Consider the following 16436-nt stretch of genomic DNA (forward strand, 5'->3'; position numbering starts at 1 on the left):
TTAATTATGTAAAGCACTTTGAAATGTCTTGCTGCTGAAATGTGCTATACAAATAAAATTTGATTGATTGATACAGATCAGACGACTATCACCTTCAAAATACTATGTATTTATAAGACACTTTGGCATAAGGAACCATTTATTTGTTCATATTTACATCCATAGGAACAGACTTTATTTCAGTTTTCTTAATGCTCCATAATTTTTTAAACCCGTTTTATAAACAATTTCTTATAGTTTTTTTTTTTTTTAGATAACTAAATATTTTTAACACTCAGTATTAGGAAAACCATCTCAAAAGATTAGCTAGTTATGTTTCCTCATAACTAGCGCTGACTAAAAGCATGCAAAGAAAGATGTGCAAAGAATTTTATTTATTTTATTTTTTTTGTGAAATGTGCTAAAAGAAAAACATCTTTTACTACGGCTCTATGAATCCTTGATGACCGCCAGAAGGGAGTGCTGAAAGCACTGAATGACTAATAACCGGAAATGTTGCAAGGAATCATGAGCGCATACCTCACAGAGAACGCCCAGAGGACTCTCTCAGAAGAACCTGGCTCAGAGGATGAGGGTGGCCACACTGACATTGTAAAATCTGGTGAATGTGCTTGGGAAAGCCCACGACAGAGCAGCACATATTGTTTCCAGCTGAACCAAAATCCATTCCTGGCCACTCTTTACCCAGGCCGAAATTTGGCCAATTTCGATGGCTGGTCACTGTAAAGTGACATCAGACTTAAGAGCACAACCAGAGTGGCTGACATCAGTCTGTCTAGCAGCTGTAAGACAGTGACATAGAGAAACTGCCTGACCAAGCCTGAACTGACTGACTGTTTGGAGTATGCTGTTCACCCTTCAAAACAGATGAATGAGGCTGAATCCAAATTCACCCCAAGAAAAGTGGTTGTCTGAATCAGGCAACTTCTCCAAGTTGACTTAGAGGAAGAAGAAGCACACTTTCACCGTCGATGATTACAGTCACCTTCACTGCAGTCAAAACAAGTTGCCTCAAGGCCATACGCATGGTGCCCTACATAGAGCTGTCACCTGACACTAGCTGCACTCTGAGATGAGGAGAATGACCCAGTCTCTGAAGCACATGATGACTGCGCCTCCCCACTCTGAAAGTGAGTAACAGAGGCAGCCAGAGACACATGGTCCTCCACAGCCAAGGGTGGAGAAGAGAACCCAGTCATTGAAGTGTCCATCTGGCGTGCATGAAAAAGGGATTTCATTTCTGCAGACAATTGCTCAACTCTTGTGGAAAGGGATGGTCAGACTTGGCCTGCCTCTTCCTAGAAGGAGCCACAGTGACCGTGGCCTAATTCCAGCGCTTTAAGCGCCTGTAGGTGGGGCCAGCAACCCAGAAGTTGAAAGGTCATTGTCAACCTCAGGACGTAACTGGGCCAGCCGTGCCACCCTCACAGCATGGGACATGACACTGCAGTTCATGCAGGGAGTTTCTGACTGCGGTCCCACAGTAAGCACAACAGTGGAAGACATCCGAGTTAAAAACTGAGCCGTGTCCAACCACAAGCAGAAAATGGCCTAAGATAGGGAGAAGAGGTGTGACCTCTACCATCATCAATCATTGGTAAATAGTGGAACATCAAGAGGCCGACGTAGTCAGCTACATTTAGACTGCAGGACGGAAAAAAAGCATACTGACACCGTTAGTTCAACCCAAAACTGTTATCTTAAAGTTGGCTAAAATTGTCCACAGTGTGTAAAATAAACACAGTGGTCAGAAGTCGTGATCGGGATTAGGTGCAATGACGCCAATAATGCAGCCAGCAGTAAAAAAATGTCCGACAACAACTAAATGATCCAAGAACCAAGAGGCTGCAGCCATGCAAAACGAAACGCGTGCATGAGACAAAAAGAGGAACAGAGCCTTGGATGTTCACGTGGCTGAGGTTCAGAGAAATCTGTTTCACAGGTGTGACTTCTTGGTATTACCACTTGAGTGACACGTGCAAATGAAACATTCAGTGCTTAGAGCAGCGCCCTCTGGCGGTCCGTGGGGGTGGAGTAGATTTGGTAAGGCTCCCACAGCAAATTAAGGAAAATCTGATGATTTCCTGAAGGTACTGAAAGGTAAAAATAATAGAAAGGATTACCAAAGCTGCTGAGGATGTCGTTAAAATTGTTGAGATAATAATAGCCTTCGTCCAACACTGTTTTGTTGCCAAACGTTTTGTTGATCTGTCTGTAGGAATCTGCCACTGTGCTGGTGCTAAAATGACAATAAAAAAAGTACAACAAAAAGGACATTTTAATATTTTTAATTTGAAAAATTAAAGTTCCACAAGCAACAGTGACACTCACTTGCAGCAGTTTGGGAAAACCACATCTGCAAAGAACTCCATACCCACGATGGCAAAGGAGTAATAAAAGATGAGTAAAGTCAGGCCCAGACTGGCCATCCTGGGGAAAAGCTCAAACATGGTGTCCAACACGTTGCGGTACCGCAGCTTTATCTTGAAGAGCCTGGGAGAACAGGAGCATGGAAATTTGAGTTGAAAACCAAAACCGGATCTAAATAAAATGAACTATAAACGTGTGGCCTGATTTTGAAACGAGGAAAACAAACCGGAGCAACTGGAACGGTCTAAGAACTACAATGAAGTAGAACGGCTCCATTTTGAAAGCCAGCGCGACCAGCCCCAAGAAGGCGAACACGGTCACAGAGAAGTCAAACCTGGACGACGAAAAGCAGAGGAACACAGAAACGGGATGTTTTCTGTACCTACTCGTAAAACTTTTAGGTTTTTTTTTTTTTTCAGGCAGGGTTTCACTCACAGGTTCCAGCCGGAGCTGAAATAAGCCAACGGCCCCAAACCTGCTATTTTCAGCAGCACTTCCACACCGTAAACTAAAACCGGGACGGAGCAGAGGAGGAATTAGTGCCAGCTGCAATCGCCTACATCCAATTGTGTGCAGTTTTTACACCTATGGCACGTCTGTCAGTGAGAGGGAGGCGGCAGATTTCTACTCACTCGTCAGGAAAACGATGTAACTCACGGGAACAAATTCGGACCAAGAGTATCCACCTGCAGAACCGGAGGAAGGTCGGAGGTCAGGTAGGATTAGGTTTGTCATATGATGTGTCTTGTGTGTTTGCTGGAGAGGTCTTACTGTTCATTCTGAACGTCTCCACGAGGATCCACACACCATTAATGGCCACCACCACATCTGCAGACGTCAACACCAAGGCTTCAGTGTGAGAGTTTGAACAGGCGAAAGCTGGGAGAGCCGTGACGATGATGTCGATACTTACACATGGCGTACTGGAAGGCCTTGGATTTCACCACCAGGTGGATGCCTGAAGAGGACAAAAGCGCTCACACAAAGTGTCTCGCAAAAGTATTTAAACTTTTTGAGCCGTTTTATGTTACGACCACAAACTTCGATGCTTGTCTGTGGGAGCTTAAAATTGATAAATTGAGAATAAATAAATAAATAAGTAAATAAGTGTGGTGTAGGTTTAATTTTGCCACCTTTATTCTGAAATCCCTAAACATTTGCTATGACAATCAAGAAATCAATTAATTTTATCTATAAAGCACCCTTCATGTTGGAGGCAGCTCGCAGGAAGCACATAGTAACGGATATTTCTGAACTGGGTTTGAACCGTCCAGGGTCCAGTCTACAGGTGCAAATACCAGAGTTGTGAAGTAAACTGAAACTGGTGGGATCCTCCCTTTTTCCTCCCATCTCTGTAAGAGGGCTGGTGGATATTAAAAGTGATGCACCTTCATCTTTTCTTCACTTCCCTGGACTAGCCGGGGGAGTCGTTGCTCGTTTTCTTTGCTTAATTTCTTAATAAAATAACAATCAAAACGCATTTTGATTGTTCTTGATTGACTCAGTGTTTCACCTCAGGTAAGATTTATTTATTTCCTTCACACGCCAAAACTTTTTATGTTGCCCTCTTGACTATGAAGGACCATATAAATATAACCTTCAAGATAAATAGTTGTGTGTTATTATTTTATAAATCAAATCAAAGCAGATTTTATCTGTATTCTGCCGAATTACATTGATGTGAAAAGATGTTCAATTTTATTTAATTTTCAGAAGTACTCATTGAATGCAGAGTCAGCCATTTATTAACATTTTTACAATTTGTTAACAAGTTTTATCAATATTTTCTACCACAACCGGCAGGAAACTCTGATGTTCCATTGATCTTCTTTTTGGGAAGTTCAACGGAGGTACATTTGGGGAAATCCTAGAATTAGAACCTGTTTGAGGTTTTATTGTAAATGACCTCAGACCCAAGAACATGTCCACCCACCATCAGCAAAACAACTCCACACATGCAGTAAGAGCTACAATTAAATGGTTTAGATCAGATTATATTTATGTTTTATGAAGGTTCAGTCAAAGTCAAGACCTAAATCCAATTGAGAATCTCAAGCAGGACTTATAAACTGATGTTCACAGAAGCTAATTTGACTGAACTTGAGCCAATTTTGCAAAGAAGAATGTTGTAGAAGTGCGAAGTTGGTAAAGTTGGACGTGGTTTTAGAAAGTATTGGGTTAAGACAGCTGAATGCAAACTTATACCAATCTTCTCAGTATTTTATTAGCAAAACCCCTCAAAAATACATAATTGCATCTTTTTCTCTCCACTTCATAGTTGAGCATTTTTGTCTGTTAGTTCTTCACATACAAGCCAATTAAACATTGAGATTTGAGGTTGCAAACTGACAAAAATGGAAAAAAGTATGCATAAATGTGCAAGACACTGTATGGCGAATCATGGCATTGATTTTGTTACTCCTATTAACAACGAAAACGGAGAACCTACCCTTGAAAATGAGGAAGGCTGTATGAGGAAGATCGTCAAACCAGTGTTCTCGACTTCGTCGCGGCTGAAAAACATTTACAAAACGACAACATCACAGTCAGCCAAAGCAACACTAAATAAAAATTGCTCTGATCATAAAACAAAGCACACAAAGACAATTACCTTCCATTTTAATCCAATGACCTCATAAAACCTATAAAAGTCTTGCAGGCTGTAACAAAAAAAAAAAAGACCTAATCATATATCAAACCAGTAAATCTCAAAGGAGGACATATTCATAAAGAAAAACAACAAAAAAACAAACAAAACAGCCAGACATTACCTAAGCGTTGGAGCCCCTGATGTATTCAGAGCTTTAAATGTGAGAAAACGGTCTCTTGCAGACATTCGAGGCCTGTAGAATCGCATCAAACCATCAAACTGTTTCAGAGACACTCCCATAGGCCTCTGGAGGGAAAAGAAAAACAGCAACGCACTTAAATGTTAGCAACAACTTCCCAGAGCCTTAGAGAACAAGGCAAAACGCATTCCTTTGTACCAAAATCAACCCACATACCTGCCGGCTAACCAGCAGCTGGAAGGCGTGGTCGATGGCAGAGCGTTTATGAAGCAACAGAGACTTAAACTTCATCTTCTCCACGTCGTTAAATGTATCAAACACAACGGCGAGGAGCTGGGTGGGGAGAATATGAGAAGAAATCCTATTAAAGAGTTTCATTTACTGCCTGGCAAGAAGTATTTATACCCTTTCCTGTTTGCATTTTGTCAAATTGGAACCACAGACTTCCATGTATTTTATCAGGATTTTATGTGAAAGACCAATGGAAATGTAGCGAAAGATTATAAACTGAAAGGGGAATGATGTTTTCAATTTTCTGAACCCTCCTTTACTCTGATATCTCAAATTAAAATGTGAAATTAAGCACATCCCATTGCCAAAGCTTGTATGCGTCTACAATCTTTGCACATCTTAACTTTATTTGGGGGCATGCAAGTAAATAGGGGCTGAACACAAATGCATACGAAAAGTTTCAGTTTTTAATTAAGCAATTATGCATTATTTTGTGTTGGTCCCATTGAGGTGTGTGGGTTTAGCATCAGAAAATGTCTCTAGGAGGTGAGAACAGTTTTGCTAGGCGCTGCAATTGCAAACTGCTTCCCTACAACATTTAACTTTAGTGAAACGAACAAACAGAACTTTTTTGTTTCTTACAGGTTACTTCAGAGAAAAAGGGACTGAATACAAAGGCTCATTTTCAGATTTTAATTGTAAAAAATTGTAATTCATGCATTACGCTCCTTCCTTTCTCTTCACAAATCAAGCTGAACTTTGTGTGGCTCCGTCATAAAATTTCAATAAAACGTATTGGAGTTATAATTGTAAGAAAGGTGTGATTGCTTTGACGTTAATGGGAGTGATGTCTGTTTTAAAGGAGTGAAAATCTTCGTACCAGGTTCATGATGAAGTAGAGCTCTATGGAAAGGTAGACGATGAAGAACACGCAGGACCAGCGGTTCTTAGAGTACGCTGGCATCATCACATCAGGAAAGCTACGAGAGAAAAGCTCAGTCGTACCGACCAAAACCAAAAACATTCAGAAAATGCAACTGTGGAAGAACTAGAAAATACTGACTGGACATCAGGTATGGAAAAAAAAAATTAACAAATAATATTATTCTCTGCTTACTTTGCTGTGGTAAGCAACACAAACAGGCTGACGAGGCTGTTCTCCAAAGAGCTGAAGTACTGTGGTGAGAGGGCAGAGTCTGAGTGAACACACGCATGTTGCACAACAAGAGGGAAACCAAACCACGCTGGCATGACGATCATAAACTACAGTCAGGCAAACCAGTGAGTCGACATACCGGGTCAGCTGTGTTTGTGGAGAAGAGACAGAAACCTGGAGGGAATTCGAACCAGATCACGTTATTACCTCCGTTTGAAAAGCAGCATAGGAGGAATTTAAATCAAAACCAATTCTTACCCAAGATGGCGAATATGACCATGAAGAAAAGCAGGAGCAGGAGGATGTCAATGAAAGATGGGAGAGACTGGAAGAGCTGACGCAAGTTTCTGTTTGGATGGGAAGATACGTTGTCAGCAGATGATTGACAATAATCAAACACATGAATGTAGTAACATCTTTTTAGTGTGCACACTTGCGTAATTCAATAAAACACATCAAAGAAAGAAAAAACATTCAATTAGGAAGAAAGAAAGGAAGAAAGAAAGAAAGAAAGAAGGAAAGAAAGAAAGCATAGGAACCCTGCAAAGTAGCAACTGCTTCCCCTGCGTGAGTGTGTTCGTGTTCGTGTGTGTGTGCATTTAGATTATCAGCCACCTGCGCACAGCACCGCAGTATCTGCAGTCCACCAGGAATATCGGTCTCAGAGCTCGGGTCACTCGCATGTGAGACGTCTGTCTGATCAGAACCACGATGGCCTCCACAAACTGCAGCAGCAGCACACTCGCCTGCAACAGAAGGAAGAAACAAAACAAACGCAATGCAGTAACCACATGTTTACCAGTTACACATGTGTGAAACTTGGAGACACAGAAGATATCAGAGACGTCAGGGCACCTTCACCATGGTCCTCTTGTGTCGTATAAATGTCTGGAAGCCTAGCCAGCGAAGTTTCATGCAGAGCTCAAATCCCACCAGAAGCAAAGCCAGCAGCTCCAGAGTGGCATGAACCTACAGAGGACACACACACACACACACACACACACACACACACACACACCTGGGTCTAAAGAAGTGCTTGAATACATTGAAGCTGATCTCTACAGATAATTAAGTAACAAAAACAACCCTTGAAAAAGTATCCAAACTCCCTGGAGTATTTTGTCTCTACAGCAAATAACTTCAACAAGGAGAATTAGCGTGTGACTGGGAAAAGACAAGAAAATGATAAATAGTTTTATAAATAAAAATCTGAAGTGTGGCGTGTATTTGCCTTTAGCCTCACCAAGTCAAGCTGCATATGTCTACCACCTTCGCATGTCAATATACTAAAACCTTTCCTCACTCTTCTTTGCAAAACAGTTCAAGCTCTATCTGTGAATATCAAGTTTCTAAATCTCAATGGACTCTAGACCTGTGGGTGATTCTAACTCATACATTTACTTTAAACTGTTCCATTGTAACTCAGGCTGGATGCTTAGGGTCATTAGGTTTCTTTCTGGTGTTGAAAGAAACTCTGCAGCTCCTCCAGAGTTACAATCTTAGCTGCTTCTCTGATTAATTCTTTCCTTGCCCAGTCTGGTAGCTCAGGTGGAAGGCTATATCTTTGTTGGTTAGCGGTTGTGCTAGCCTTTTTCTATTTCCAGATGATGAATTTAACAGGCCTTCGTAATATTTTACAAGAAATTGTTCCCTTGACTTTGAGGAAAAACATACTCCTCCGTTTTCAAAATTTTAATTGGAAAAAAAAAAAGGAAAACCATTTATCCAATTTATTTTACTTCACAAGTATGTTGTGTTGACTTTCATCACTCTATGTAAAATCAGAGGCCATTTTTGTTTTAGAGGCTGTTTTTATTTTAATTATGTAAAGCACTTTGAAATGCCTTGCTGCTGATGTGTGCTATACAAATAAAATTTGATTGATTGATTGATTGATTGATTTTTGGGGTTATTTGGGATAGCTTGTGTTGAGACGATGAACTTTAAAAGAAGTCAGATAAAAACTCACATAGACGTCCAGGCGCAGCGAGGGGACGGCGGGAGCTTCACACAGCGACAGCATCAGCAGCAGCAGACCCGTCACCAGCTCCATCATGTAGAACAGGTGATTGTGGGCGAACAGGTACGCCGCCAGCGCTTTTGGGTTTCGAGGGTGACTGAAGAACTTGTCATTGTTCTCTCCTTCCTGCAAGATCAATTCAAAACAGACGGTAAAACATCCTCATCTGACAGGACAACAAAGCAAAGTTTGATATACAAATAGTTTATTTTTATTCTAATGGCCATTTAATGACTTCAAATTCTAGATGGAAGCTTCTTAATTATTAAATATTTGAGCTACTGCACTTTTATTTGTAGTCAGCAAACATTTATGGTTCTATAACTAGATTTATTACCTTCTGTAGTCCAAGGTTTATGCAACTGCAAATTATATTTAGCCCAGGAGCTATCATAAAGCCGTTAACTGATCATGTGAGTGTGTGTGCAAAACAAGCCCCATCCCCCCTCATATAAGGCAACATTCATTAAAATGTTTGTGATACCTGCAGGTATATGGCAGCCTCTTGGTAGTTCATCTCCCAGCTTTGCTTTAAAGACACATTTTGGGTTTTGTTGCTCTGTGCCCCAGGTGTGGAAATCACAGCATTGTTCACTAGGTCATAATTGCCTCCTCCATCTGAAAAATAAAGAAATTCAAGTGTCAGCGTGTTGGAGCAGATATAATTTAGGTAAATTGACACCAACACATGCAAGGGGTCTCCACAACTTTCCCATTTTGAAATTCCAGGCTCAAAATATCTGGTTGAAGTAATTGTATGTTTAATAAAATCGTGAAACAACTAAATGCTAACGTTAGCTTCTGATCTGGCAGAGGCGTCAGTCAGCCTTTTCCCATCATTGCCTAGACCATAACTTCATATAATCCCCTTTCTGCATGTAAAATCTTCACTTTTTGTACTTGCGTAATAAGAATAATAAAAGTTTTCATCAGCTGGAAGCGACACAATTAGAAATAAACAGAAAACAAACATTTAAAATATACAACTCTGTTTCATTAATTCTTTTAAAAAATGTGTTGTATATTATATACATTTATTCCACACAAAAAACTTTTCAGTTATTTACTTAATCGTAGATATGTATTCCTGTAAAAATAAACCTTAATATTTTTTCCAAATATAGATTTAAATTATTGTATACTGCAAGAAAAAACTAAAGTCTGTAAAGTCCAACACTTTAGATGCTAAACATTTTTTTACATACTAATCCTTAAAAATTATATTATATGAACATTTTGCAGGAACCCTGAACATAAGCAGTACAGAGACGGGTATGGGCCTACCAATGCAGTCAGGCTCTGACTGTAAGCCATAGGAGGAGAACGCAACTGGACTCTCATCGTTACGGGACTGATTGCCATGGAAACCAGTTCCCTGTCCACACAGGGACTCCATTGGTGAAGCTATGTGAATGTATCAAGGTTGCTGATGTCCAACAAAAAAAAACAAAAAAAAAACTGTGTGATTAGCAGCAGACCAATTGCATTGCAGCGCTGGAGAACATCTGGAGATACAGATGGAGAAACATTCCAGTCAGCCCTGATGGAAACACCAGAGACGGAGTCACGAGTCGAGACCAGAACAAATCCTCACAGACGCTCAAACATCCCGGAAGTTTAAACAGTCCTGGACACAAAACACGGTCTCAGAAAAACCTGAGAGAACAGTGACGATATCCGTAAAGAGACACCAAGATTTACACAGTGAAATGTGCCTCAAGCTGAGGTTGAAGTTTGAGCTCAACTCTGATATTTAAAAAGAAGAAGCTGAGTGTGCAGCACTGACATGCCAATTTCTTCTCCTTCCTGCTCACAGAACGCAGACACACCAGAAGAGGAATTGATCCTGCCTTATAGCAGAAACCAACACAAAAAGTCACGCAAAAACTCTATGCCAAGCTTCTGTAAATTTACTCTTGGAAATAAAGCCAGAGCTGCAAATTGTTTTTAGATGAGCAGTTCCCGCAGGTGATCCTCTGCAGCTGCGCATTTTACTCCTCTGCCTTCCTGTCTGGTCACTCTCATGCCACGCACAAACAAAACACAGAAAGAGTCTCGGAAATGCGCTCGCAGATGTTGGCCGTCCGCAGCAGATTGAGCTCAAGTGTGAAGAAGATCACATTGGGGCCCGGCAGCAGCCTGAGCGTCCTCCTGACACCATCGGACCCCGAGTCTGTATGTGAGCCATTCAGATTGCTCATTTGTCTGAGAACAATAAAACATTTGGAGCTCCGCGTGAAAAACACGGTGAAGTCAGCCTCGCAGAGACACAAACAGACGCCACAGAGCCAGTAAAAAAAAAAAGAAGAAAAAAGTAAATCCGCTTCTAGATCAGCTCAAGCTCTACTCCTGAATCCAGGCATGTGACTCCTCACTCTAGGTGGTATGGCAGCATTATCCTTCAAACTCCCTCCCGTTTCCAGAGGGTTCCAGCAGCAACAAGTAAAAGCCAAAAGTTTCACACTTCTCTGTCATAAACCACTCCTAGATGTCCTGAAAGGAAATACACATTCCTCTCTTCTTCCTGTTCATCCGCTGAGCAGGAGACAGTGATCCAGTGAGCTCACAGGAAAAACACACACACACCCTGCAGTCACTCATAAACACAACACACACATGCCCCCCCCCCAGGAACAGCCGGGAGGGACTGGGGGAGGGGTGGGGAGGGGGCGGTCTGCTGAGCCAGCTGTTTCTCACATGGTTATTTTGTAGTTTATGTGAGCGAAACAAAGGCAACAGGAGGACCATAACGCTGCATATCTTCCCACCAAGTCTTCTGGACAATATACCGCATTTATTTTTGAATCGTTGTGATCAGAATGTGCAGAATATTTACAACATTAGGAGGCAATTATGGTAAGCAGACAAGGAGCTATATATATATATATATATATATATAGACACACAAGTATGATATCTATATATCTTAGAGATGCACTGGTCACACTTTTCCTGCACAATATTGATTTTTGGTTTTGTTTGAGGTATGACCTTTTGCCCTTTAATATAAAGTACAGTAGCATATATGTGCGGTGGGTTCTTTGATACAGGTAGCTGTTTTGAATATAAAATCGGATGGAAAAATAACATTAGAAAGCGTTTAAACTTAAGAAAGTGCACAAAAATATGTAAATGGATATTGTGTTTACGGACTGAAAGTACTGGGAGTTTTTGTTTTGTTTTGAATGAGAAGGGAAATGAGAAAACCAGATTTTTCACAATATTCAATCAAAAATTGAAAAAGTAAATGAAAGTCTGAAATTTCAGAAATGACAAAAAACAAAGAAAAAAACAGTTACCTTTAAGATTTAGCAAATACGGGAATAAAGACTGACAAATTTCAGGTTTCGATTAAAATTTGATATAGCAAAAAAAAAAAAAAAAAAAGTAGAACTAGCAAGATACTATTCTAAGACTAAAATTCAATTTGTATGAAGGCTCCTTGTGTCTTTATCTGTAGAGCTGCACCGTCTCCTAACTGCATTTGCTTTGGTAAGGTGCATGTCCTAACAGGAAGTGCATATCAAACAATGACAGCAGCACCAGACCAGACCAGACACACCGTCATTGAGGGAAGCTTAAGCAATTCCACTGCTCAGACTTACTTTGGTCTCCTCTTTCAGTCTCCTCTTCGTTCAGCAGACCGCTGTTTGCCTCGTCCCACGTCAAGATGAGAGGCACATCGTCGTCAGACTCCATAATCACAAATAAATAGGTTCAAATCCGCTTCGAAAGTCACAATAAAGGCCAAAAGTGACTAAATAAACACAAAGTTTGTACCGCAAACGCACATTTGCAAAAAAAGAAGAAGAAGAAGAAAAAAAACCCAACAACAAACAAACAGGATTAACAGTAGTTTGTTAGCTAACAGAGTTATCTGCCTGCGTACTCTGTGCTGCTACAGGTGCATGTATTTACAGTCAAATGTCCAGTTAGCACGGACTACGTTCGGCGACAAAGAAGAGAAACGGGGTTGTTTACCGATTCAAACATATGTCACCGATTCACTGGCTTCCTGCCCCTCAGGCTAACGAGCTGAGGCTGTCTGTCTGGGTCCATCTCTGCATCATAATTAATTCACAAGCTGCCCGCTTCATAACAACAACTGCTGGGACCACCTGTCACCGAGAAAGGAAGGCAACACCTGGACACCTGATCTAATTCATAGCGCCCACCTTTAAACCTCCCACCTTTCCCTCTACGATAACACTAGCGTCGAAACAACAATAGATGAAATCCTAGATCAACAACAGACCTTCCCGACACTAAAGGAATTTACGGCAGGGGATTTTCAAAATAAAAGTCGAAGATGATTACCGTAATTACTTTTAATTGACACATTTTAAAAACTAATTAATAAAGAGTGCGTGTGCCAAATCCGCCCTCGACATCTCTTTAAAACAACGATACTGAGCCATAGAGCACTGAGTCTGTTTGTGAGAGATTCGTCTCTCTTTCTTTCTTGACAAAAACAAACAAACTGAAAATAAAAATAAAAATGAGGGGGATTTCATGGCGTTGTCGACCTCAAAACCTTAGAAAACGCGAAGTCCATGTACAGTTAGCCGAATTCGAAACCACGAACCGGAAGTCAAGTACAGTGTCGTCATAGCAACAGAAAAAAACATTGACCCTCGGAGCGATCCTGGCGGTAGGACTAGATTTCTTTTCTCCCTTTTATCATAGTTTGGATCATAAGACCGATTTACATATGCGAGAGAAAAAGACTGGCAGAAAGAAAGAAAGAGAGGAGAAGGAAAATGAAAATGAAAAATGCCAGTTGTCTTTAAATCGAGATAATTTTACTGAATGTGTATAGACTCTCAACACCAATGGACACGTGCAAAAATCTGCTCAGCAAACTACAAGAAGTTGATTGTTGAGATGGTTAGAAATCATTTTCAATTTCCACCATTTTGATAAAAATGTTAAAACTTTTTAAATTCACATTTTCACCTTCAGTTGTAATTGAATCAATCTAATTTTAATTCCAAATCTGTCAGTGGTATGAGTAAGTTTGGTTGTATAACCTTCCAATGTTGTTGAGATTTTGACAGAAATGAGAAGACCTAGTAATCATAGGCGTCACAATAAGATCCTTTGTACAGAATCCTACTGTTTCAACTACTGGTAGTATTAAAAGCATTTAAAATGAGTCAAGACAATTAGTTACCCTATATGTAATTAAGAAACTTGCATGGCCAGGCCAGAGGCTAGATCAGGCCTCCGTGGAGATTTGGAAAAGTTTAAAATAAACCTCAAATCAGTGGATATTTTAAAAGGTTACAATAAATAATCAGTCAAAAATATGTTTTAATATACTGTATGATTTAATAATCTGTGTTTCTCATCCTTGTAATCGTAGAATGCCACCAAGCGACAACATGTTAGCTGAAGAAGCAACAACAACTACTACAACAACAATAACAACAACAACAACAACAACAGAAGACTCTTCATTCAAGCCAACCAGGAAGCTCTCTTCTGAAGCTCAATGTATTTCAAGAGTACTGAAAAACTGCATCAATCAAGTTGAGATTACAGCAATTCTTGGAAAGATCATCCAGTTTTATGCTGTGTCAGGTGTTGTGGATGAGGACTTGCGTATTCTTCTTCAAGCACATCGGGTATTAGTGGAAAGACTGCTGATGCTTGAATGTCAGAAGCCAGATGGGCTGCCGGCCAAACAGGCAGAAGAAGTAAAGAAGAGAGAGATAGTTCAAGTTCGAGAGAAGATAAAAAACTCAGTCAGAGATGTGCTAAGATTTTTCAGAGTCCATCCAAATGTTTTTTGGAGCTTAAAAAAACGTCTAGGTCAAGCAGACAAGAATGAGCGCGTACTAATCAGAATGCTTCAGATGTTTCACAGCTATGTGGAGAAAAGGTTGTGTTCTGAAAATCAGCTGCGGGTACCCCAGAGACAACAGCCTTTGTTTCTCGACAAAACTCTGGAGCTACTGGGTTTAGAGGAAGAAGACTCGGCTACAGTCTTGAAGAACTTGGATAAAATGGTGAGTAATCATTCTGGATGCCGTAAGCATCCTGTCTTCAAGAGCTCGCTTTGACACATTCAAGCCCCTTTTTTTGTCATTCCTGCAGCTCTTACAGAAGGAGCGTGAGATAAAGAACCTGGAGAGATATTTAAAAGAGCAACATTTGCAAGCTGAGCATGAGTTGACTCTCCAAGAGGAACAGGAGAAGATATATTTGATTATATTAGGTGCTGAGAAAAGGAATCTCGCAGAAAAAGCAGATCAACTGAACCTGGAGCTCCTCACCTTGATGACTGAAAACAGAAAGGCAGAGAGAATTCTGCAGGAAGTGAGTTTGCAGAAAAAAAGTTTGTGCACATTTTTTATGTTGCATCCACAGACTATGTGAGCCAACACTATTGTGCAATAATGTAAAGTTGAGAGGAAATAATGCATGTTTTTAATTTTTTTAAAAATATACAAACATCTGATAGTGGCAACCATTCAGCCCCTCTTCTTTGTTACTTCTGAATGAAATCCGGTTAAACAAATTATCGTAGTAACCAGTCCAGTTGCTTGTCATTTAATCTAGCTCTTCCATAAACGCCCTCAGGAAATTCATTAGAAAACATTATTGAATAAACGGAAATATATGAAAACTAAGAAAAAAACGCAGCTAAAGCAGAGGTGAAGTTCTAGAGAGTTAAAAATGCTCCCTATTCCTATAAATTTGATTCTTGATATATAAAAAAAATAAAAATCAGTGCTGTTAGTCACATAACCTAAAAGATTTGAGAGATTTTAGATGTTTATTTGCTTTTTAGTCTTTCCTTCTACTTCACTACGATGACGTAGTTTATGTTGGTGTATCACATTAAATTCAATTAAACATATTAAAAATTAGCTGTTAGGGGGAAAAAAATCAGGGGATATAAACACCTTTTAGATGCACTGCAGCTGACACTGCTTTCTTTATTTTTGTGACAGGAAAATGACGGTTTGAGGAAAGAAACTGAAAACATTTTACAAACCTTTGACAAGGACATGCATGAAATCCAGGTAATCAGCTGCTGCCAAGTGCCAAAGTTTTCCTCGAGACATAAAAATGTTTTTTTTATTTATTTTTTTTATTTATTTATTTATTTTTAACAATACATTATATTCAAAGCTGGCCTTCAGTAAATACTAAAGTCCTGTAAATACAGTTACCTGACAATGATACTTTTTAAATAAATGTTCTCATGGATCTTAAAAATAGGCCACTACTTCCTCCGTGAGGCCTATTAAAAATACACATTACTTCTCCATTCTTTCACATCTTTTCACATTTTCCTCAGACCAAGCTGGAACGGATGGAAGAGAATTATGCAAAGGAGCTGGAGGAGGTGAGGAAGCTGCAAGAACCCTATAATACCCTAGAGGAGAAGTACAATGAGATCCAGGAGAAGAGGCGTCTGGCAGAAGAGAAGAGACAGGAAGAGTTGAGGAAGCTGCAGCAGAAGATCAAAGCTGTTGTCATCATCCAGGCTTGTTGGAGAGGGTACATTGTCCGCAAGGCCTTGAAGAGCAAGACCAAGAAGGGCAAAAAGGGCAAAAAGGGGAAGGGCAAAGGCAAGGGCAAGGGCAAGAAAGGCAAATAAACCAACCAGTTTCACACTGTCTGTAGTTTATACTTTATATTGTTAGTTATCACAAAGTTTTGGTCAAATTTCAAACGTTTACGTTCTCAGTTTTGAGCTGAAAACACAGAATTGCCACAATTCCATGTTTTTGAACTGTTGTTTTATGAAACGGCCACAAGGTGGCAGCGCAGATCTCCATGTTCAGACTTGGCAGCGATCATAATTGAAAGGAGTCGGGGTTACCTATGGACAGCTGAGTGTTTGTAACCTTACAGT

At 40.1% G+C, this 16436-nt stretch overlaps 2 protein-coding genes across 4 annotated transcripts in view; one reads left to right on the plus strand and one right to left on the minus strand.

Annotated features, from left to right (window-relative positions):
* Positions 1 to 12846, minus strand: part of tpcn1 (two pore segment channel 1) — an 18811-nt gene extending 5965 nt beyond the window's left edge. The window contains exons 1-21 of one of the 3 annotated variants that reach the window (XM_015027639.1): positions 12548 to 12846; positions 12172 to 12292; positions 9051 to 9184; positions 8516 to 8692; positions 7402 to 7515; positions 7162 to 7292; positions 6805 to 6893; positions 6686 to 6720; positions 6508 to 6566; positions 6271 to 6370; positions 5376 to 5492; positions 5142 to 5266; positions 4982 to 5030; positions 4820 to 4883; positions 3284 to 3328; positions 3142 to 3198; positions 3003 to 3056; positions 2806 to 2878; positions 2597 to 2704; positions 2332 to 2493; positions 2124 to 2239 (exon numbers count right to left, since the gene is read on the minus strand). In XM_015027639.1, the coding sequence (XP_014883125.1) occupies positions 2124 to 2239; positions 2332 to 2493; positions 2597 to 2704; positions 2806 to 2878; positions 3003 to 3056; positions 3142 to 3198; positions 3284 to 3328; positions 4820 to 4883; positions 4982 to 5030; positions 5142 to 5266; positions 5376 to 5492; positions 6271 to 6370; positions 6508 to 6566; positions 6686 to 6720; positions 6805 to 6893; positions 7162 to 7292; positions 7402 to 7515; positions 8516 to 8692; positions 9051 to 9184; positions 12172 to 12265 (1903 nt within the window). In that variant the 5' untranslated portion in view covers positions 12266 to 12292; positions 12548 to 12846. Of the gene's footprint in view, positions 1 to 2123; positions 2240 to 2331; positions 2494 to 2596; positions 2705 to 2805; positions 2879 to 3002; positions 3057 to 3141; positions 3199 to 3283; positions 3329 to 4819; positions 4884 to 4981; positions 5031 to 5141; positions 5267 to 5375; positions 5493 to 6270; positions 6371 to 6507; positions 6567 to 6685; positions 6721 to 6804; positions 6894 to 7161; positions 7293 to 7401; positions 7516 to 8515; positions 8693 to 9050; positions 9185 to 9850; positions 10083 to 12171 lie in introns of those variants that run through there. The other 2 variants (XM_015027638.1, XM_015027637.1) reach the window with 2 other exon arrangements.
* A 1085-nt stretch (positions 12847 to 13931) lies between these two features.
* On the plus strand, positions 13932 to 16199 carry drc10 (dynein regulatory complex subunit 10). The gene is made up of 4 exons (XM_015027642.1): positions 13932 to 14577; positions 14666 to 14887; positions 15526 to 15597; positions 15876 to 16199. The coding sequence occupies exons 1-4, from the start codon at positions 13933 to 13935 to the stop codon at positions 16176 to 16178; spliced, it is 1242 nt and encodes a 413-aa protein (XP_014883128.1). The 5' UTR covers position 13932; the 3' UTR covers positions 16179 to 16199.
* The last annotated feature ends 237 nt before the right edge of the window (positions 16200 to 16436 follow it).

This window comes from Poecilia latipinna, unplaced genomic scaffold, assembly GCF_001443285.1.
Source record: "Poecilia latipinna isolate Pla-1442-1.1 unplaced genomic scaffold, P_latipinna-1.0 Scaffold104, whole genome shotgun sequence".
Taxonomy (NCBI): domain Eukaryota; kingdom Metazoa; phylum Chordata; class Actinopteri; order Cyprinodontiformes; family Poeciliidae; genus Poecilia; species Poecilia latipinna.